Consider the following 25,165-nt stretch of genomic DNA (forward strand, 5'->3'; position numbering starts at 1 on the left):
CTATCCACTAGAACAAATTAGCTTTCATTTGAAAACATGCACGGAAACTATGTAGGAATCAATTAAATGCGAATAAGACTACACAAAATGATCAAGCGTCAGTATCCTTTTTACGATTTTTAGACATTTGATCACGAATAGTTTTGTGACACATGCAGGCTGCAAAACCAATGTTTACATTTTGTAGTCGAGTGCAATCACAAAAATACCAAAAGGAATGAATTTGACACTTTCTTCTCTTTACAGCAAGTTGATTTGTAAGATTTGCCTAGTTGATTTTTTCAGGACTATTTACTCTTTGGTCTCATATTGATATTTTATAGTTGTCAGGACCAGCTTGATATTAGACTAAGTATGGAACCCAGTTAGGGCCATCTCTGTTTTATATTTGCATTGATTAAAAAAAGTTGTGCATTATATTGTTTTCTGCAAACTGATTAAAGTATATGTTTGACATTATGTTATTATAATATCATATTGTTAGACAAGCTTACTGTTACTGCTGCTTTTTTTGAAAAACGGGATGTATTATGGGATCGCCCCTGGCTGGCGGGCGGGCGGGTCTTCTTCATGCATGGAGGGATTTTGATGAAACATGGCACAATTGTTCACCATCATGAGACGGAGTGTCATGCGCAGGAACCAGGTCCCTAGGTCTAAGGTCACCGTCAAGACTCAGGGTCACACTTAGAGGTCAAAGATCAAATTCAAGAATGACTTTGACCGGAGCATATCTTCTTCATGCTTGAAGGGATTTTGACGTAACTTGGCAGAATTGTTCACCATCATGAGACGGAGTGTAATGCGCAAGAACCAGGTCCCTAGGTCTAAGGTCAAGGTCATACTTAGAGGTCAAAGGATACAAGAATGAAAACTTTGTCCGGAGCATTTCTTCTTCATGCATGGAGGGATTTTGATATAACTTGGCACAAATGTTCACCACCATGAGACAGAGTGTCATGCGCAAGAACCAGGTCTCTAGGTCTAAGGTCACGGTCACACTTAGAGGCCAAAGGTCAGATACAAGAATGACTTTGTCCAGAGCATTTCTTCTTCATGCATGGAGGGATTTTGATATAACTTGGCACAATTATACTCCATCATGAGACGGAGTGAGATGCGCAGGTCCCTTCTTTAGAATTACTTCCCTTTGTTGTTACTGTACATGTAAATAGCTTATATTGTAATGCTTTCATTACTAGTCATAGGGAAAAATCAAGACCAGTTTTCTGTAGTACAACATGCATGTTACATCCAATTTTCTTTTTGTATGCTCGAAGGGACGTATTATGTTATGAAGCTGGTGTCCGTCTGTCCGTCCGTCCATCTGTCCATTAGCAATTTAGTGTCCACTCTGTAACTCTTGAACCCCTTGAAGGATTTCAAAGAAACTTGACACAAATGTTCACCGTACTGAGATGATATGCAGAGCGCATGTTCCGGATGACTCGCTTCAAGGTCAAGGTCACACTTAGGCGTCAAAAGTCATATCAGTTTGTTTCGTGTCCGCTCTGTAACTCTTGAACTGCTGGAAGGATTTCAAAGAAACTTGGCAGAAATATTCACCACACTGAGACGACATGCAGAGTGCATGTTCCGGATGACTCGCTTCAAGGTCAAGGTCACACTTAAGTAAGTAATTAAGTAAGTAAATAACGTCTTTATTTAATGAGGCTAACGCATTCGGTTTCCCGATCTTCCATGCGGGCCTCAACATATACACAACATATATACAGTCAACATAATACACAAAATATGTACAGTAAACAGTACGAAACATAATAAAAATGAAATATTTGAAGTAATGATTTTTATCAATTCATCACTAACAGTTTAGATATTAATATGATTATATAATGCAAAAATTTAGTTAGAGAATTGCCACTGGACATAAGATGTTTGAAATTTCCGAAGAGTGTCAGAATTTCAAATTTGTGTTGGAATGTCATTCCATATTTTTGGACCGGAGTAAGAAAATGACTTTCTAAACAATTCTGTTTTTGGTTTTGGTATAATTAAGTTTGAATTTTGTACAGATCTTAGGTTTAAGTTGTGCCTGTGATTAACTGTTTGGAATTTATTTTTCATGTAAAGTGGAAATGATGGTTCATTTATAGATTTATACATGAGAATTGACTTTTTGTACATAATTCTTTGGTCAAATGACATCCAATTTAGTTCTTTAAATAATTCATTTGAAGAGGTATCGAAACTTTTGTCCAAGATTATTCTGGCAGCTCTCTTTTTTTTGAAATTTGATAATCGCTGAAAGTAATTCATTGCTGCAGTTTCCCCAAATAGTGCAGCAGTAGTCCAAGTGAGGCAGTATGTAAGCATTAAAGAAGTTTTCTAGAATGAAGATCAAGATATTGTTTAATTCTAAGAAGCAAGTAGAGCTGTGAATTACATTTTTTTAACATTGTTTGTACATGTGTTTTCCATTTTAGATTGTTGTCTACATATACTCCTAGTAGTTTTTCAGTGCCTGTCAATTCTATTTCTTGGTCTTGAAGGTGTAGAGTAGGTGATGTAGTATTTCTTGATTTTGTATTTCTTATTGATATGTTCATGGATAAAGGTCATATATGACTTTGCTTTGTGTATATTGCTCTGCATTGCAATGCTCTTGTCTTTGGCAGATCTCCTTTTTGTTTACTTACAATAAAATGTTTTTTAATTACTTCCCTTTTATGTTACTATAAATAGCTTATTTTGAAACTTTCTTATTATTGGCCGTAGGGAAAAACCGAGACAACTTTTCTGTAGTACAATATGGATGGTACCTCCAATTTTTAGGTGTATTTTTACATACCTGTACCTGATAAGGATTTTTTTGTGGACTTTGAATATTTTTTTTTGTGGACTTAGATTTGCTTTTTGAAGTTTTTGTTATGTTGTATCAGTCCTTTGGGCTACAACAGTCAAGTTCTTTAAATTTTGCTCCCATCCTATGATGTAACCCTTTGGGCGTATATTGCCCCGCTTGGCGGAGCTCTTGTTTGATTTTTTTGTTGTTGTTGTTTTTAAAGATTAACTTCCCTTAGTTGTTACTATAAATAACTTATATTGTAACTTTTTTATATTTGAGTGTTCTTTTCTGTGGTACAACATAGATGCCACTTTCAAACTTTAGGTGTATTTTAAAGGTATCTCTGCGGTAGACTACCTGGTAAGGAGTTTTTTTTGTGGACTTAGGAAAACAAAAGAATTACAATAATTACTACACAACCACAGAATTCAAATTCCATTTGCAAATACAGGTGCTAGTGTAAAGAAATTTGTTATGACTGGCATATATTGTGACATTCTGGCACTCTTGTTAATATCTGACATTTGCAGCCATATGGCACAGTTTGACCATCTCAATATAACAAACTGTATGCATGGGATAAGTTAAACTAACCATATTGTCCTACGTATACTTTAATAATTTTGCAGAAAACAATAAAAATTAAATTCTAACATGGCTCGATTTGATTTCCAGTTAAACAAAGAAGAAAATCAAGCTCTGTATAATCTGCGATAAACAACGGTTGACGCGCGGACCGGTAAGAGAGCATTATGACGTCAGTTATGACGTCAAATTGCCGCATGACGTCCGATACATTACTTCTCGCGGAAATGAAGTCCAGTATAATATTTATTAAAAAATATCAATGAGCATGTCAGAATGAAAACAATCAAGGCCTTCTAGTGATTTATCGTCTTATTTACCACAGTTCATCGTTCAGATGCTTCAGTATTTAACCACTCGGGCTAACGCCCTCGTGGTTCAATTCCTACGCATCTGAACTCTGAACCGTTGTAAATCAGACGATAAACAACTCGAAGGCCTTGATTATTTGTTAAGTAAACGTGTGACAATATGTTATTACAAAGAAGTATTAGATACACAGAATGGCAACAGGAGATATCTGGCATAAGCTTGTGTCAGTTGTCAGCATGTTATCATATTGAAGCGTTTGCCAACTTGATCAATTGTGATCAAATCAACAGAATGAATAGATGCTTATTAAAGTATTACACTGGCGATTCGGCTGGCACGTAATAAACGGAATCGGGTCCAATTTTCAAATGACAATTAACTGTTGATTTCTCAGACTTCCAATCATAAATTCATTCCTTCCCTGTGGAGAAAATACTTATAACATTTAAAACACATTATAAACAAAGGTTCTGATAGAAAGTTTTCACAACACAAATTTTTATCCTGCTGCTGTCTGTTTCATACACCGGTAAAACGAGATCTCATTCAGTTCCCATGTGATGTTGGCGAGATTTGCTCTAGATATGCCTTTCAAGTTGCCGATCTGTTTATTTTTATAGCTCTTTGGTTGTTATATTACCATATTATTATAAGTATACTTTAATCAGTTTGCAGAAAACAATACAATACAATTTTGCCGCTTAAACCTTTTTAAAGATTATACAGTGCTAATTTTCACTAAAATATTTTATCTTTAGATACTAAGTTACTTCAGATGTATCAAATTCGCATTAAATGTATTTAACTTCTCTAAATATATATATAAATTAAGTTTGCATGTTACATTCTTTAATAATTAAATGTCATGCATTAGCAGTTGATTGTTAAAAAAAATATTGCCAGTATTTTTAGTGGTAGTTCACATTTATACACACATTTCCTATACATGTATGCAGTGTGAACTATTTTAAACCTAATGCATAGTAATGTTAATACACATAAACTTGTTGATTTTATGTACTCCTCCTGCTCAAACCCCACATTACCCCCACCCAGTACATACACACCCGTAAATAAAAGAATTAAAGGTAATATTTTTATAACTTTTTCTTGGTCTTGTGACTCTTGTCCCCACAAACATACAGTGTATGTACCAACTCTTATTTATTCATTGCAAACTTGAAAAACTTCCTGTCAGAAAACTTTAGCCCTATTTCAAAATGATTCCACAGATATTTTCCTTGCGTGACCTGCTACCAAATCTGTTCAAGCTATTTGTGAAACTCAGGTGAGTGATTGAGGAACATTGTGGCTCTCTTGTATTTAGTTTTATTCCTATCAAACATTTTCGTGGGGCATGTGTCATACAGTATTGACATCTTTCTACCTAATTTTAATAAAAGAAAAAAGATGGTGGTAAAATTATTCATGTGTATTTGGTTTCACATCATTCATTGTTACTACATGTACAAGGAAATTTAAAGTTACAAAATGTACTACAAGGCAATTTAAACCTAATTGTTCCTTGAAATAAAGCTGCATTCAACTATTGTGTGATGTTTAAAAACTGAACTGTCCATTCACACAATACAGATTGAAGGAAGTATTGGTCTATGATTTTTTTGGGGGGTCCTATTGCTATACCACTCACTGAATATATCACATCTGGTGTTTCACTCAGTGAAAAGCTATTTCGATCTTTCATTGAAACATACAATTTGGAACTGTTTGTAGTTAAGGTAGTATTGTGTGTTTACGTAATCTAATCAACACATGACAGACTTCAACACGTGGCAAACTTTTTTTGATTTGTTGTTCTTATAATGTCACAAATAAAATTAAATTTGGTTTTTAACATGCAGCATACTTAGGAGCTTTTAATCTGTCAATAATCGCGATAATTGGATTAAATGATGATTGAAATTAGACTGTTTGCAGGACAGTCACAGGACTTAATTGTGTTCTTTTTCGTAGCCATTTCCCGAATTAATTAAACAATAATTTGCTCACATTGTTTTCAAAATGGACGTGATACGAACTTTATTCTCTTGTCTGACCAGTATCATTTGGTCATTTTAAGTATTGAATTTCTTTGTGCAAGAAAAATATAAAAATGGACATAAATATGATACTGTAAGAAAATAATATCTCAGTTAACTTTAGAAAGACTTGGCATAAAGGGCAAGCACAGTGATGTGGATACCAGTGAAACTGAAAGTTCCGCGAAAAAAGATAGGACTGTGTGGAATGATTCTTGGTGTAGGACATTTCCGTGGCTTGAAAAAGTTATTGAAAAGGACAGTGTGAAAGCTATAGACGTGTTTGTGGTGTAAAGAGGTGAAAAGGACAAATTCTATGGCATCAACTGGTGGTTCACCAAATCTGCAGAGTTCTGCATTCAGCTACATGTATCAACACCACACTAGAACAGAATTTAGATGGATCAGAATATTGCACATTCACAATTTATTGGTTTAATTATGGACGAAAGCACACCATTCTGAGTCAGATATTACAGTATAATTTAAGAAATCAAATGTTTATGTCAAATGTGTTGATGGTGACAACAAATCAGTAATTCATTTCCTTGATTGCAATGATGTCCAAGCTGATGACTTTCGCCAGTGATGGTGCTTCAGTTATGAATGGCCCGAAAAATGGTGTTGATGTAAGGCTTAAAGAATACACCCAGAAATGATTCAGATCCACTGTGTTGCGCACAAATTAGCAGCCCTAGCAGCTGGTCAGGCTTGCAAAGACATTCTGCTTCATAACCCTTACCATACTAGACATGATTGGTTTTGCCTTTGCGACCAGTGTAGATCATGCAGTCTGATCATGATCTGCACTGTTCGCTATTCAGCCAATATCTTTTTGGTAAGCACCCCTGTAAACAGTTAATGGTACTGTCCAAATTGGAAGATGGACAAGTCCATTGTAGAAATTCAGCAGGGTAAGGGTTAATTACTATCGGCAGACTTTGTAACTAATCTACAAATACTTTAGTAACACTTCAGTGAGATACAATGAACTGCGTCCCAGTACATCGACCAGTTCTGAGAACATTGAAGCTATTTTGATGAACAGTCAATGAAAAGTCTGCAGCTACTGAATATTGTCTTGCATCCTGCTGGGATACTCAAGAACATTGTGATTTAAAAAGCCATGGTGAATCAGAATTGAGATTATTTTGTGAACTGTATGGTGGTGACTCTGGTATAATTTGATCCTGAAAGGACAGTGTCTGATTACTTTCAGTTGAAAGTCATTCTGAAATCTCTGAACATATCCCTGTCTGAAACCTGTACCTATCTCTTAGGCGATTACAGAGATCTGTGTCCTGACTTTGTCAAACTTGCCACAATATTGCTTGTTTCACCAATGACTTCAGTTGCATGTGAACGAGGTTTCAGTGTACACAATAAAGTTAAAACAAAGGGAAGAGCACGGCTTAAACATGAACCTGTAACAAAACTTATGAGAGTAATTGAAGAGGGCCCTGAAGTAGAGGATAAATTTTGATCCCAAACAAACCCTCTGTTGTAAAATTCATTTCCTAAATACAGTTAAATATTTTCCTTTGGTTTATTATTTATTCTTGCGCCTAAGTGGTTGACTGGCAGAAAAGAATGGGAATCCACTTTTTCACAATGGGACTCCAACTTTTTCCAGTAAGGGTGTCCAAGACTCCATCTGTGAAAAATCTTGGATTCCATGACAAATCAGATCCAATGGTAGGTTCCAAAGTTATTTTATATCTGATTACCTCCCCTGATTGTAATCAAAATGGATTTATATCAGTAAGTACTTATAGGACTTATTTGAAATTTCATAATTGTTATTAGTTGGATTGAGACAATCAGGGTAGATAACTATGAACTGATTTTATGTTAAATTTCAAACTTAAATGGGTATATCTCCATAACTAATGAAGATACTGATTTCCATTTATGTCAACAGATTTATTTGGCAAATCCTTCTTTTGTTCACTTACAATATTTATTTTTTTAATTACTTCCCTTTTACGTTACTATAAATAGCTTATTTTTAGTAACTTTTTTATTATTGGCCGTAGGGAAAAACCAAGACCACTTTTCTGTGGTACAACATGGATGGCACCTCCGATTTTTAGGTGTATTTTGATATATCTATACCTTGTAAGAATTTTTTTTTCTTTTTGGTTAAATTTCTTCGCTTTGTTGTTCCTGTCCTTTGGACTTAGATATTTTTTCTGAGGACCTTCTTGTCCTCAAGTGCAATGATTACAGGTGAGCGATATAGGGCCATCATGGCCCTCTTGTTAAGACTTTTGTGTTCGATTTTATTTTTGAGTAATGCCCCTTTTTGACTTAATCACATATTACAACTAAATCTTAACCTTGTGGACTCAACTCCTCCTATAGTTTACATCCAATTTTAATGAAACTTGATATAGATCATTAACATGCAGTTGGCATGGGCATATGCCATGGTTGAAACTTTCGTATAATTGATTTTTTTTTTTTTTTAGTTATGCCCATTTTTTGGACTTAGATGCCTAGATCCACTTACTATTTAAAGGCCTAGATTCACTCCTTTGCCTCCAAATCTAATAAACATCTCCAGCCTTATCTGCTGCTTATCAGCAATTATGTAACAGCAATTAATTAGAGGGTAATTATAGCATAGGAGAGATCGCCGTGACGTCACGCGTTAACATCTGTTTATCTGGTGGTTGGCAAAACAAATGATTTTAACACCGTTTGCGTATTGAATCAGAATTTTTAATTTTTAATAACTTTTTTGCTCATTTATGGATTTTCAAAATTCAAAAAGATTTGAAATACTAACAATCTTCATATTTTTGTATCCAAATATCTTTTTTCAATGAATAACCGTTTTAAATGACATATAATTTTAAAAGCGGCGTAGTGATTTTCACAACCTTTAGAAAAACAGTGTAAGTTAAGCGTTCATAATTAATCCATTTTATTTCGAAATAACAATTAAAAGTAATCAATAAATTGCTTGTTTTATAACCTTTCCATTGATCAAAAAATTATTTATGTAATTTGTGTTTTAAGAAAGTTTAGACCGTTAGAAAAACATCACTGTTTACAAAAAACATGGACGGTCGGCTTCTGCCCACCCGATCACTGTCTTATCAGTTCTAAAAATAGAATTTGTATACAAACACGATCTCTCCTATACCAGGGGGTCCCTACTAGACCATGAAGATGTGATCAATGGGGTTTTATTTTATCAAAACTTATCAAGATTTTTAGCAATGCTCTTTATATAATGCGACCTCTTTTGTTTATTTACTTGACCTTTATAATACATTACCAAATGAATCTAGAGTAATGCGATAAAGCAAGTATTGTTAAACTGTTAATTATCAACAGGATAATGTAGTTGAATATACATTGTGTATTGTATTGCAGCTCCCTTGATATGATAACCTATTTAATCAAGGTAATGATAAAATTAATATATCTGTTCTGTTTCCCATGTTTCTGTGCTAATTTCTGCACTTAGAAGTTTGTGTATCTTTTAAAAGTGATTTTGTGTTTTAATATGTAAGTGATTCTTGTGGTGAAAGATATTAAATGTGTCGACATTCAAAGAAATTGAAAGTTTGAAAGATCTGAAGAAAAAAAACAACAGTTGTTGTGGATTCCAGCCAATAATTGATTTAGTTATATAGATTTGAAATTATATGATTTTTGAAAATTTATTATTTTTTATTTTCAGTTTAAATGGATCTGAATTGAACTGCCATCAAAGGGGATCATAATGATGGCTTCTGTAGATGGGAACTGGAATGTACTTGCAATTCTATGATATTTTGAAAAAGATTAATTGGCACATGATAAAAGTGTATGTAAATGACAAAGCTGTGTAAAAATGGGTTGGTCTACAAAGAGGCGTATTGTGGTAGCAAATGTTGTTGGATGGGGGCTTGCTATTATTGGGGCTGTTATGATACCATTGATGGAATATATTATCAAGAAAAAGGTAGAAGATGTAAGTACAAATATGTAAAATACATTTTCATTCTTATCTCCTACTAAGGTGAATAAACCTTGCATGGAAACTGTATATTTTCCATGCTCATCACTCCGGCCATACATGACCTTCCATATTAGGTTTTCATAAGAGTTACTGAACTTTTTTTCTGTTAGTGACAACATGGTGTGGCAGAAACAAGAGCATGAAATGTAGCTCACATGTCAAAAATATATAATATGCTGCTGAATATAGAATAGATAATTATGTCTCCCACCACACAGTGGTGTGGGAGACATATTGATTTACTCCAGTCTGTGTGTCAGCCTGTCTGTCTGTCACAAAGCTTGTCCACACTCTAAGTCGAACATTTCTCATCCGATCTTCACCAAACTTGAACAAAATGTGTTTGACCATAAGACCTCGGCCAAGTTCGATAACTAGCCAAATCCGCCCAGGCACTTGAATTATGGCCCTTGAATTACTGATTGGATCCACTCGTCCAGACCATCTAATTGGATCCACTCGTCTAGACCATCTAATTGGATCCACTCGTCTAAATCATCCAGAGAAACTAGACATTTTTGATAGGGGCAGTTGTGGGAGACAATTGCGCTTTTCTCAAAAGCATCTCTAGTATTTAACCTAATCTGAACTTGGCACTCAGCATTAAGAGGATAGTGCTAGGACTGGTCATCCCGATGTCAGTTTAATCTGACTGGGTGGGGTATCATGTCAGGTGTCTATGGTGTGATATTCCAGTGAGGCAGCACTATTAGTTGGGCATTCTGCTCACTGCTACAAGTTGACACCGTCATTTATATGACAGAAAAATTGTTGAAAAAGACGTTAACCCCCCCCCCCCCCCCCCCCACCCACACACACACTGAACTTGACGTGAAATATTGAGTCGCCTTTCCTGTTTGTGAGCATTGATTACCCAGGCTTTGGTGAAATAAGCTACTGTAAGAAGATAGAAATGATGTTAAAACTCAGAAAACTTACTTATTCTTATTTATTAACATGAAATATAGTTGGTAAGAGATGTTAAGTTTCCTTCTTGCCATTTAGTCATCATCATGTTCATTTACCTGCAGTTTATGTTCAATAATATTTAAACTACCCACTGTATAACTACGTAATGACACAATTGACCTATAATGGAATGCAAAATATACAGGTTTAAATAAAAAGTTGTAATATTAAAATGTTTCTCTTTTTATTTGTCCAGACTGTAGTTATCCGGAAGGGAGGACCTGTGTATGAATACTGGGAGGACCCTCCAGTTCCGGTGTACCTGCAGATCTACATGTTCAACATTACCAATCAACAGGAATTTTATGATGGACAGAAACCTAGTCTGAATCAAGTAGGCCCATACACATACAGGTAAAATTACTGTGAACATTTCTTTTAAGAAATTAATTGTAGCTTTGTTGTTTTCATTTCAGTATGAGCTACAAGGGTGTGTTTAAAATGTCCTAAGCTTGAAAACCTCTGTGTTAACATCATATACTTCAAATGTTTTTCCAAAGTAAAACTTTGATTCCTATCTTTGATTTTCAGTTTTTTTCTCTCATTTTCATTTTTGATTCTGTGTTGTATACTTTTGAAGTTTTATATCTGTATAAGAAAACCAGATTGTTGTTTGATCGATAATGTTGAAATACAACATAACAATCGTCAGGTTAAACATTAAGGGCTAGTAAAATCTCGGTATACAGTAAAACATTGATCGCTTTGGGTTGCAAGAGAATGAGAAAACTGCTCTAGTTTTCCAGGGTTTGGAATATTCCAAATATAGGTCAATATAAAGAGAGTAGCACTGACTTCTTGAATTGATCTTAGTGAGCCCATGTTCTTGGCTTGTCAGTGCTTGTACAGGCAATGTTTCATTGTTATTCATTAGAAATGAAACACTGCATGAATAATTTCATGGATTTGAACTGTTACCAAACCTAAAGAAATCAGGAAAACAGAATGAAAAAAAACAACAACATTTATTATGTACATTAGTTAGGTAAGAACTTAACTGTCCTATAAATTGGTATGGATGTACTGTGAAATCATTAATATGCATCGGGGACTAATTTTCGTGGATTTCGTGGTTGAGTCAATCCACGAAATTTAATCCCAATGAACAAGTAAAATTCCCATTCATTTTATGTTCAAAAGTTGAAATCCACGAATTCATAACCCCACGAAATTGCCGTTTTGACCAAAACCACGAAATTTCATGCTCTCGAAATTAGATGATTTTACATTATATGTCTAAAATGTTGCTATTTTGCTGTTGAAATGCTGCATTATTTTGGCAAGAACTAAAATTTGTGATGTTTTTTTTTTTGAAGCCTGGTTTGCCTAAATAAAGATTTCAGGAAGCACATTTTACTGCTGTTGATAGCTTGACATTGCAAAGTACAAGGGGGCATTATTTACATTCTTTGTCTTAATTTTATTCCCAGTGAAAGGCGAGTCAAGTTCAATATCATTTTCAATGACAATGGGACTGTATCATATAGACAGAAGAGAATTTTCACGTTTCTACCTGAAATGTCACAGGGTAAAGAATCTGACATTTTCCTTTCACCTAATCCAGTTTACTGGGTAAGTATATGTGTACAGTAAAAAATCTTGTGTTTTTTTCAAAATGTTTAAATGAAATTGCATAAAAGTCAGGCAACTTAGGGGTGTTTGCATTAATGTAATAATTGTTAGTTTCAGATAGCTTTAAAAAGGCCTTGGATTCATAAAAGAAGATGAAGCGTTTAAGGAGATTTAATTTAGTTTAAAACAAATTTAAAGTAAAAAGAAAGTATGGACACTATGCTAAAGTTATGAATATTAATGAATATTTATATTTTTAGCTCATCAGAACTTTGTTCAGGGTGGGTTGTTAGTATAGTTGGATGGTCTGGCATCATGAATCTGTCATCCTGCATCAATATTTTTTTACTTAAAATCTACTATCTTCTCCTCTGAAACTACTGTCAGAATTATACCAAGCTAGGTCTGTAGCATTCTTGTATGTTCCTTTCTCAAGTTTGTTTAATTTTTTTCATCTGGCCCTTTTACGGACTGCCAGAGTTAAAAATAGAAAAACCTTTAAACAGCTTCTTCTCATGAGCTGTAAGATGGATCTTCACCAAACTTGGTCTGTAGCATTCTTTTTTTAGACCTTTTATGTATGTGTTCAAATGATTTGCACTAGCTTCTTGTAGGGGCCATAAGAACTAAGAATAGAAAAAAATCCTTTAAATGACTTCTTCTCATGAACCACTTGATAGATCTTCATCAAACTTGGTCTGTAGTATCCTTATATGGCCCTCTCTCAATTGTTGTTTTCAAATGGTTCCCCTTGGCACCTTTAAAGAGCTGCTAAAACTCTGGATAGAAAAAGCTTTTAAGCAAGTTCATGCACTTTGCTTTAAAACAGATCATCACCAAACTTCACCTGAAGCATTTTTTTTCTTGGACCTTTCTTAAGTTTATCAAATGGTTCTACATGGTGACTTTTAATGGCAGCTAGAACTGAAAATTCTTTAACTGAATTCTTTTCATGTACCACGAGATGGATCTCCACCAATGGTCTGTAGCCTCATTGTGTAGTCCTCTCTCATGTTCGTTAGAATGGCCCTACGTAGTTCATTTAAGTTGCCATCAGAGATACATAAATAATTCTTCTCGTGAACTGCTTGATGGATCATCACCAACCTTGGCATGTAAAGTCCTTGCATTGACGCTCCCAAGATTGTCCAATTGATCCCACTTGACCCCATTTAGGAGCCACCAGAGCTAAAAGTAGAAATGTTTTAAATGACTTAATAATGAACTCCTTGATTGATTATTAGTAATTTACAAAATTTGACCTGTAGCATACTTGCATAGACCTCTCTTAAGTTTTTGAAAATGGTTTTGCTTCACCCATTTTAGTCACTGAAACTAAAAATAGAAAAATCTTTAAACAACTTCTTATAAATCACTTTATGGACTTAATCTGTAACACCCTTGGTTAGACGTCTAAAATTTAATCAAATGGTTACACATTTGAGGTTGTCATAGCAAAAACTAGAAAAATACTCTAAATATCTTTGAATGAACTACTTAATAGAGGTTAACCAAATTTGGTCAGAAGCAAGGCCAAAAGATAAAGTTCCTCCTGAGATGAGTGACTTAGGCCCATTTGGACTTCTTGTATAAAGTTTAATCAGTTTTGCTCTTGTCAGACTGTTTGTCATAGCAGCTGTTTTCTTGATCTCTAAAATCTTTCATCATGATTTCAATGTGCAGTCAAAATTTGAAATATCTAGCTCCAGTGTTATAAAAACAGAGCTGTGAGACCTGTCTTGGAATGTGACCTTGCCATTGTTCATTTTCAAATTTGTGCTTGGATATACCTACTATTACCTATAGTGCTTAAGGTTAGGAAAGTACAGCTGGCGACCAGTCTAAGAATGCAGCCTTTTCATTGGTCAGTTTCAAAATTTAGCTCGAGACCAACCAATCGGTTGCAGGAGTTTTGAGACTGGTCTTCAGACTCTGCTTTGTTACCTTAGACCCAGATCTTTTGTTAAATATTTTATATTAAGCAACCAAACATGTGCACAAGTATTTATGTATGTTGATACTTTCAGGCCTTGTACAACGCCTTAAAATATGAAGATCCAAAAGTGCGAGAAGCTATTTACGCAGCAACTCAGCTGTTTGGGGAGCATCCTTTAATGGCACGACCGATGAAGGAGCTGATCTGGGGCTACCATGATCCCTTATTGAATGTGACAAAAGTAATAGATCCGAACTGGTTTTATACAGATTATATTGGATTTTTTATGAATGTAAGTTTTATACTCCTTACTTGTTTTTATGGCTATAAAATGATTTCCATTGATTTCTACATCTAAGTATAAATGTTATACTCTGAAAATTACAGGGTTTTTATGAAGGAAAAAATTATGAGATTTGTACACTAGGTTTTCCTGAGATACTGCAGAAGTTGCCTTTACAGTCACTTTGCACCAAAATATTTGTCAGCTTTTAAATTAATGAGCTGAATACTGTACTTGAATTTCAAGGTTACAGTTTTAAAATTTCAAGGTAAGTCATTTTTAAGATTTTTTTTCTGTTGTTGAGGGCCTTTGGCAGAAAAGACCTAAATAAAGTATTATTTGCATTTTTTATTTATTGCAGAAAAACAACACAGATGATGGTGTATATACAGTATTTACAGGTGCTAACAATATATCTGCTCTTGGTATCATAGATAAATATAATGGATCAAGGTAAATATTTGATAAAATACTGTAATTTCATTTAATTTTGTTGCCTCAAAGTTATGTTGTTTAAATGTCTATTTTGTGGGGAGAAAAATTCTGGGGCTAAGAAATTTATTTCTTGGCAAACATGAAATGCACAAACAAATGTTACCCATTGAATGCTAAAGATTCACAATATGAGCCGTGCCATCGGAAAACCAGCTTTGGCGCAGTCTGGTCAGGATCCATACTGTTCGCTAACGGTTTCTCTAATTGCAATAGGCTCTGAAAGCGAACAGTATGGATCCTGACCAGACTGCGCGAATGCGCAGGCTGGTCTGAATCCATGCTGGTCGCAAAGCCACTATGTTGGTTTTCTCATGGCACGGCTCAATTATAATTTCTGAAAAGCTTAACAAGTTTCTCCAAACAAAATCCACTGGGTCTACATACATTTGTTGTAAGTTACATGTAAATCTGTGTTTAAGTCATGTCAAGCAAAGTTGTTTTAAAAAATTTATGATATTTCATTACATGTTGATTTGTTAAGCAAAAAGAAGTGGTTTATCATCATCAGTTTTCTTTTTAACCTTTACCCTGCTAAATTGTTAAAATGGACTGGTCCATCATTCAATATGGGCAGTACCACTTATCATTCAAAGGGTTGTTCACTGAAAATTTACTGACAATAGTGAACTGCTGGCTTATGGAAGGTCGGTGGTTCTACCCAGGTACCCGCCTTTGATGTAATAATTCACAGAGAGGCACCTGGATCTTCCTCCACCATCAAAGCTGGAAAGTCACCATATGACCCATGATAGTGTTGGTGCAAGGTTAAACCCAATAAAACAAACAAAAGACCTAGATCAGCCTGCAGGGTATTCTTGTTCTGCACCGGTCGCAAAGGCAAAATCACTTACCCCCAGCAGGCTAAGAACTTGATGTCAGTATATATGAGGGGTGTTAAAAAAATACCCAGAACAGTGCTTTTAAATTAATGTTTTTAACACCATTATGACTTAAAGTTTATATTATTAACATGTTATAAGACACGTTGATTTTTGAAGATTTGTGAAAATTGAGACTCCTTTTAACAGTCAATCATAGTACCAGTTAGTGTATACATGTATAAAATTACTGATGTATTTTGTGAAGTTTTATATTCAGCTTACAACTTAGTTGATTAATTGTTCAATTTTTGCAATTACGAAATTGAAGATGATTTTCAATCAACAAAGTTCAGAAATTTACTGAAAGTATTAGATTAGTAAGATAAATTAATCCCTTTATTATTTCACATTATTTTAGTTACCTAGATTTTTGGACTACTGAATGGGCTAATATGATAAATGGATCAGGTATGTGAAAATGGTTTCCAGGATCTATAGCATTCTTAAAATCTATAATTACAACCCACCATAAGAGGAACACATGACTACTAATCTAGGCTGTGAAGTTAAAACACTTGAACCAGTCTCAGAATGCAAGCTTGCCATTGGTCAATTTCAAAATTGTGTGCTGAAGCGACAAGTCAGATGTCTGAGTTTGGAGACTGGTCTGCAAACTAAAGATTTGTATCCTTGGAACAGGATGTTGCTGTGGTCCCTACTTGATATCAGTGTTTTGAATGACATCTTCATATCTAAAGTCATGCATCTACCACTTGGGTTGTGTTACGAGTTGGTACGTTGAAATGTAGGATAATCTTTGTGCTTTATGTCATAAATACATATGATATATATGGAGTTTTTATACAGTTTACTAATTGGGCAGCCCGTTTAAAGGGACACACCTGTAGATTTTTGTGAATTTCTTAAAAATTTAGAAATAAAAAGAAACAAAAAAGTGATTTAGAGAGTTCTTGGCTGTATTTACATGGACTGCTTTTAAAGCTGAAGCCACACTTTTGCAAAGGTTTTTGAACAGGAATAGGGGTAGAAAGGAAACTGTTTAGAGTGCTGCTTGATATGCACTAAGACCACATTTGCACTAGTATCAACATTGGTTATTGAACTCTAGATTAAATCTGTATTAAGAAAGTCACTTTGATGATTACATGTAAAATGATGTTTTCAGATGGCACTCTTGGTCCACCATATTTACCGAAGAGTGAAAAAATGTATACCTTTGCTTCTGATATTTGCAGGTAAAATTTAATATTTATATTATAAGAATCTTTTACTGATTGAAAGTGCAGATGGAAATATCTGGCTTGAGGGTAACTGTTTAGGCAGTAACGAGGCTCTGTGGAGTTACTGCGAAACAGTTACCCCGAGAACCAGATATATCCATCCGCACCTTCATTTAGTGATAGATTCTTTCTCTTGCATACTGTATTCTTCAATTAATAGAAGAAATTAAATATTAAAACAAATGTTTTTTCTTTTCAGCACTATTTTATTATAGTAGACTATGAATTTACGCATTCATTCGTAACTTTCAGCACAATAATGAGTCATCTTGCACCATGGGTGTAAGATGAGTTTTTCCAGCACCAGCAAAAACACAGGAAAATCCTGTCTGGGAAGCAAGAATATTCATGTATGAATGAAATCAGTCGTCTTATTGATGAGAATGCAGTGACATAACTTATTAGACTAATTCTGTTAATGAACATGGCAAAGAAATAGGATTAAAAAACAAAAAAAATCGTAGGTTCAAATATGGTTGTAATACTTTCCACTTTTATGTCAGAAGTATGATCATGTGATTATGTATATGTTTGGTGATTTCAGGAGTGTACCTGGTATATTCTATACAGAAGTACAAACTCCACAAGGTATAGGTCTGTGGCGGTTTGGAGCTGCACCTGATGGTCTTGCCAATGTTACACTTAATCCAGACAACATAGGTTTTTGTACACCCGCACGAGAAAATTGTTTAGGAAATGGTGTAGTCAATATTACAAGGTGTCAATCAGGTAAGTGTACAGTAACTACTTTCATATAACACACTTCTTTGAGTTGAAAATGAAATAATGTTCAATGTTTCAAGTTTGGAAGTTTTCAAGAGGTTGACATTTTGTCTTGAAAAATAGACAGTATTTCTCTCTGACAAGGAGCAGCTTTGTAAATAAAAAATAAAAAAATTGGATGTTATATTAGGAAAAAAAACATTTTTGGTTTGGAAATGGGGTAGGCTTTCTGTACAGTGTCTGAAACTTGTGACAACAGAACATTTTGGGAGATCTCTTAATTTAGAAAAATATGTTCAAATTAATTCTTGATTTTAAATTGGTTACCTAGGAACATCTTTTTCAGCTTTTTTATGTTAACAGAAAATAACCATTTCAAGTTGAATTTTGGTTCGACATGAGAAAATGCATTTAGCACTGTTCTACTACATGTAAATACACTTTCAGTGTATTACTGTGAAATTAGTTATTGTTGGAGAGCTATTTTTATGGATACCAGGTGGTGTAAAACAATAAAATTAAATCCCATTAAAAATATGAAATTACAATTCATTTTATCTTCAAACATAAAAAATTTAGGAATATATATCCACCATTCTTATGGCCATTTTGCCCAAAAAATTTAAGCAATTTCAGTCAAGTAGAAATGTGTAAAAAAATGTATCATTGTATTTTTCAGTTGACTTCTTCCATTTACCAGTAGCAATATCATTTCCCCATTTTCTGTTTGGTGATCCACGATATATCCATGGTGTCGACGGTATCAATCCTAATATAGAGGAGCATAACACAGTAATAGATTTAGAACCTGTGAGTTCATTTTGATAAGTTCATAGAGTTAATACCTTTCAATAAATTTAATAAATAAGATTGTCGGGAACATGCCAGCTGTATCATTGATTTTCATTTTCTATAAATTAATGTATACAGTATATTCATAGATTACTGTGAAATCATTTATTTTCATGGGGGGAGTGGGAGGTGGGGGGGGCTAATTTTTGTGGATTTTTTGGTTTGGTCAATCCATGAAATTAAATCACAGTGAAAAAGGAAAATTTTGATTTATTTTGTCTTCTGATATCAGTATGTGAAATTTACAAATTCAGATCCCAACGAAATACTCGTTTTTACCACAACTGCAAATCTCTTTGCCCTCAGAAGTAAATGTAAGATCACCTCAGATTCAATCTGCCCACTTAGCTCAATTGGGGGAGTGCAGATCTACGGATTGCGGCGTTTTGAGTTTGATCCCCGGGCGAGGCATATGTTCTTCATGACGATTTGATACCAGACATTGTGTCTGAAATCATTCGTCCTCCACCTCTGATTCATGTGGGGAAGTTGGCAGCTACTTGCGAAGAACAGGTTGTACTGGTACAGAATCCAGGAACACTAGTTAGGTTAACAGTTAACTGCCCACAGTTACATAACTGAAATACTGTTGACAAACGGTTTAAAACCCAAAACAAGCAACACCTCAGATTCAGACTTTTTATAAATTGAATTATGAATGTCATTGATTTATTGATGAGAATTTATAGATACACCTGTACTACTATTAAGCAGTGACTTGCATTAAGCAGCCAGTCAGCAAACTTCTCAAATTGACTTTCTGTTCTAATTTGAACTAGTCTTATTAAAGCAAACATCTGCCTTAACGGCACTGACCTCCAGATTTTGGCTAAAAAATGATCTTTCTTTCAAATGGAAATTTGGTCATATTATGAACATTAGAATAGAGGTTTTGTTTCTGAGCTATTTTAAAAATGCCAAATCAAGAAAGAAAGATGACAGCGTCGGGAATTGAAAGTGGACCGCGACGGCAGTAAAGAAGTTTTCCGCTGTCGTTACCAATACTGCTTTAGAGGATTTAGTGTTCAATTTGCCTTAAATATAGATATTTATAATCGAGGCAATTTACCTTGAGTAAAGCATTTTCGATTATCATAGTAAAAAGTAGTAAAAACATCTAATTCTCATGTGTTTCCATGACATACAGTCTGTCAGTAATTAAGTTTCAAAGCATTCTTAAGAAATATAGCGTTAATTTCCAGATATCTAAACAAATCTTTTTTTTGTTGTTTTCAAACAATCTGGAGGCCAGTGCCTTTAAGCTACCATGTTCTGTTGCTTCTTTGGCTGGCTGCTTAATTCAGGTTTGACTAATCTTGCTTTTGATTGACATTTTGTACCATTTTCCGTTCGATTTATTCTGTTCCTCTGCATTTCTTCGGATGTAATCTAATCAATTTTTCAATTTTCAGTATACGGGTTTGGTGCTACAAGCAGCTAAAAGACTCCAAATAAATATGTACTTGGAACCTTTAGCAGATGTTCCGTAAGTTGCTTTTGTTATATTTTTGGTTAGCAAGTACAAGAAAAATAAGGTAGGCATCCTCTGAACACAGGAACTCAGAAGCTTTGTTTTATTTAAGAAATAATATATCTCATCCAGTGATTTGTCATTGAATAAATCATTGGTTGGAGTTCAGATGCGAAGGAATTATATCAGGAGGGCGCAGCCAGAGTGATATAATAATACGCATCTGAACGACAATGATTTATTCAAGAGCAAATCACTAAATGAGATATATTATTTCGATTCTAACACGTTACCAAGGATTTTTAAGTACATTCTTGACGACATTCATTGAATATTTGCCCGTTTTCAATCGGTTTCTTTTCCAGCGCGCTGCTATGCCGTTTGACGCCATGACGTAATAATTGTGACGTCAGAACAGTGATTTGTTGTATAATAATTAACTGCTTTCTGCCTTCTTTGTTTAATAGGAAAATGAATAGGATCGTGTTAGAATGTTTGATACTTTGAATGGTTATTGTGCTTTCATTCAAAAATATCTTCTAAAGTCAACTATAACACTTAGCTATTGAACTTGACCCTGTAACATACATGTACATGCATCAAGCTATGTTTAATTTCACAGTAAAACAGAGTAGTTCAGGAGCAAAAATATGGGTAAAAACTGTTGATCATCAACTTCGTTATGTTCAGTTCAGGTTATTTGATTTATAAAGAGGCATTTTCATACATACCTTTTTTTCAGGGAGACGTTAAAAATAAAGCCAGTATTTTTACCAGTGTTTTGGTTAAATGAGGTAAGGAATGCTCAGAAGTCCTTGTTTGCTTTCTTTTATGTGCTGGTTGGGAGCTGGTTAACAGACAAGACCAGTTGCCAAACAGGTTTAATAATCATATTGTTTTGGCATTCTTACAATAGCTTGATCTAAACTATTCTAATGTTCCATCATTGTTTTTATGAAGATAACTTTTTTCTGCAAATTATCATGTATGTCACAATTTATAATGATATCTCCCCTGTGTTTACAAAAGAACCTGCTATCATATTAGGCCATAAAGAAAGTATTGCACATTTACAATTTTAACATGTTGCAGTACTTATGGAAGGAATAGTCATTCTTGCATGCTGGACAGGATTTTTCCATATTTTGCCAGTGCTGGAAAAATGTGTATTACACCCCAGGGTGTTAGATGACTCACAAGTTATAATTTTTGCATGAATGCTTAAATATGTACACTACTATAGTAAAATAGTGCCTCAAAGAAAAGTAATAATTTTTTATTGTTTTGTTTTCTTTCTTCCGTTAACTGAAAAGTACAGTATGCAAAAAAGAATCTATCACAAGTTGAAGGTGCGGATGACATGTGTTACTTTTAAATCGCAGTATAAATTTATATAGATGAAGGGCTGATGATTTTTGTGCTACTTCAATACTATATCTAGTGCTAATAATTAATTTTGTGGGTACAAAATTTAATGATTTCTGCAAACATTAGACTATTTCAGAATGTAAATTGTTCATTGGGATTTGATTTCCAGAATGGATACAATAGCAACCCCATGAAAACTATTTCTTGCTGTCTGCATTGAAAAATAGTTACGCATTGATGTAAGAATGTGTATTTTCTATTGCAGAGTGCTGCTATTGATGATAAAAGTTCAAAGAAGTTTTTCCACCTGTTGTTTACCCCATTACTCATCATACATGTCACAGAGATAGTCCTCATTTCAGCAGGGGCCTTGGTGCTCATTTCTACAGTTATATATGGAGTTTGGAAATATAGATTGTCCAAAAGTGTATGTTGTTTTTCTACATGACCCGATTTATTTCCCTGTTTACCCTGCTTAATTTCTAAAATGGACTGGTCTATCAGCAGTACCATTTATTATTCGAAGGGGTGTTCACTGAAAATTGACTGACTGAATAGCAAACAGTGTAGACCAATATGAGCCTGCACAGATGTGCAGGATGATCTTGGTCTGCACTGACAGAATGACTTGCCGCCAGCAGGCTAAAGGTTAAACAAAGAAGGCTGTATTATTTTGCAATATATTCACTGTTTGTATGTCACAATTATTATGTCATAGTGTCAAGTGTTATAGTGCCACACCAGAAGAAAACCACACAGAGAAAGCAACTTTTTTGATGGTTGTTGAATGTCTTCAAGGGTGTTGATAATAATTCTTAAAAACATGTTATAATGAAAATAATATTTCTCAAACGGTGATTTGCTTGTGAATAAAATCATTGTTGTTCAGATGAGTATTACTGTATCACGAGGGCACACCTGAACTCCAAACAATGATTTTATTCAATGACAGTTCACTGTTGGAGATATTATTTCTTAAATTTCCCTTAAATCACCTTCCTCTTCTCTTACTGCTGTGGCTTTGAAACTCTGTTCTTTCATTTGAGGAAGCCACCCTGTGAAGGATGGTGGTATGATCCACATGCCAGCTTGTGTACAAACAAACTAACTTTATTGTATGTGTTCCGAGTTACAGCCCTTTGAATAAATCTGTCAGCATAAAGCACATTTAAACTTGTTTTCTATGCTTCTCTTAGTGGCAGTCATTTCTAGTTCTGAGTGTGCTTTAAATTGGTAATATAACAATATCATATGACATGTAATGTTTTAGTTTTGGTTTTGAATCTTGGTGAAAATAGAATATGATCACCTTCTCTATATGCCATACTAAGGCTTGAATATTTAATTGAAATCCAGACAGCTATCATTCAGCATAGTTAACATAGGTCTTAATTATTTTTAACAATCAATTTTTAATTAACATGTTTTAATTAGGAATTACTTTATTTTAGTTTATAGCCCATGGAGGAAGGTCAGATACAGTCAATGATACTCAACCAATAGTTAATTATGATGATGACATCACTGCTGACGAGACCAATCAAAATGGACATCCAGATATTGGCCAATCAAATCAAGTTACGTAAAGGATATTTCAGTCTAAGATGGAAGTGTCTCAAAAATTGACAATGTTCTGTTGACCACACATACAAGTAAAAATAGCTAAAAGCTGTTTAAATTCAGTGTGTGATACAACTATATTAAACTGGATATTGTGATACGAACAAGTTCAGTAATTTGATTGGTGCGGAAAACTAGTCAGTGGAAAATCAACTGCTGTTCTAATCATGAAATATAGTGATTTGAGCCTCACCATGAGAAAACCAACTTAGTGCATTTGTAACCAGCATGGATACAGACCAACCTGTGCATCTGCGCAGTCTGGTCAGGATCCATGCTGTTTGCTTTCAAAGCCTATTGCAATTAGAGAAACTGTTAGCGAACAGCATGGATCCTGACCAGACTGCAGGCATCCGCGCAGTCTGGCCTGGTTGGTTTTCTCATGGTGCGGCTCATTTTTTTTTTTGGTATAGTATAGAGGCAAAAGGTTGTTATGTTGTCATGATATAATGCATTTTTGTTGAATTGTCTTTTTTTAATGAAAAACATTAATGGCCAGTAAAAGAAAGCCTAGTTTGATTATTATTATACCAGATTTACATAGCGCCCTTCTCATAACAAAATCTTTCAAAGGCACTTTACATACATGATTAATTTTAACTTGAAGCAAAGATTTAAATGTAGTAAAATCAATAAAATGAGAACATTGTACGTAAAAAGTTTATACTAGATGAAATCCTGAGTCATAGAAATGCTGTAATAACATTTTGACACGGTATTGATTGAATAAAGGGATTGTAAGTAAAATATCAGGATTTGTACATATCTGTGATATTTATAAATTCACTGATATTTCATTGTTTTTTAGGGACTTTATGTTGTGGTTGTGTTTGTAACTGGTGATGTGGCAAGGATTTGACAATACAATTATTTCTAATGCCATTGTCATTTGATGTATGTATCTACCCAAGCCCTGCTTACTAATCCTTTAATTTTTAAAAGATCCAGATTCATGTTGGAAAATATGGAAGAAATACATCATTATATCTGTGAAATCATAAAATTAACATGTTTTTGTGTATAAACAATATTGTGTGTTAGGTTTAGAATAGTACACACATATTACATGCATAGTAAAGAGTGGTATAAATGTGTTCTTCCACTAAAATATACATTTTTTAAAACGACTTTTACACTTTACATCTAATTGCTAATGTAGCTCTACAAACACAGTTGATAAACTTAGTAAAGTTAACTTCATTCGATAAGAAATTTTCTACGTTCAGTGTCTAAAAGTACACCATTTTAGTAAAAGACATGCATGGGATATCTTTAAGCTTATACTGTGATAGATAATACCTCAGGAATTCCAAGTATTCTTTATGGTTGCTTTTTCATAATACTTATTCCTAATTTGTGAAATTATTAGCATTATTTCCATTGATGTTGTATTTTTGTCAATCCGTGATATCAGATCTCAACAAGACTCCCATTTGTTTTATAATCTATAAAATTTTAACCCCTGCTAAATTTCTATAATGAACTTGTCCATCTTTCAATTTGGACAGTACCATTAACTGTTAAAAGAGGTGCTTGCCAAAAAGATACTGACTGAATGGCAAACAGTGCAGATCTTGATCAGTGCAGTCTGATCATGATCTACACTGGTCACAAAGGCAGTATCAAACATGTCCAGCATGATAAGGGTTAATATCTGTATAAAATAGCCATTTTTTGTTGAAACCATGAAATGATTTATCAAAGCTCGATATTCTCATGTTTTAAGCTTTTGCATTGTCATGTAAAAATAAGATTCTTCAGATTGTTATTTTTGATTTATTTATAAGTGAAATGTAAAAATTTGATAGTAACAGTTGTGAATTTTGATGATACCAGTGATATTATTGCCTAATGATAAGGAAAGATGTAAATAGAATTATTTTGATCTGGTTGTACAGAACTTATCATGCATTTTCACTGGTATGTTAAACCCATTTTTTCCTGTAAAACAGAAAGAATGCTTACAGATTTACAGATATAATGCACCCCATAAT

The 25,165-nt window shown here is 34.1% G+C and overlaps 1 protein-coding gene across 7 annotated transcripts; it reads left to right on the forward strand.

Moving 5' to 3' along the window:
* LOC123549015 (lysosome membrane protein 2-like) lies at nt 1-23,192 on the forward strand. Of its 7 annotated transcripts, none has more exons than XM_053545737.1 (14): nt 1-97; nt 9,440-9,712; nt 10,926-11,083; nt 12,160-12,301; nt 14,329-14,529; nt 14,882-14,973; nt 16,255-16,304; nt 17,023-17,092; nt 17,682-17,866; nt 18,540-18,670; nt 20,125-20,198; nt 20,926-20,977; nt 21,817-21,978; nt 23,003-23,192. In XM_053545737.1, the coding sequence occupies exons 2-14, from the start codon at nt 9,593-9,595 to the stop codon at nt 23,135-23,137; spliced, it is 1,572 nt and encodes a 523-aa protein (XP_053401712.1). In that variant the 5' UTR covers nt 1-97; nt 9,440-9,592; the 3' UTR covers nt 23,138-23,192. The 7 variants fall into 7 exon arrangements, with proteins under 7 accessions (XP_053401712.1, XP_053401710.1, XP_053401709.1 ...); XM_053545735.1 differs by lacking the exon at nt 1-97 and adding an exon at nt 132-257; XM_053545734.1 differs by lacking the exon at nt 1-97 and adding an exon at nt 5,326-5,445.
* The last annotated feature ends 1,973 nt before the right edge of the window (nt 23,193-25,165 follow it).

Source organism: Mercenaria mercenaria, chromosome 6 (assembly GCF_021730395.1).
Source record: "Mercenaria mercenaria strain notata chromosome 6, MADL_Memer_1, whole genome shotgun sequence".
Lineage (NCBI taxonomy): Eukaryota > Metazoa > Mollusca > Bivalvia > Venerida > Veneridae > Mercenaria > Mercenaria mercenaria.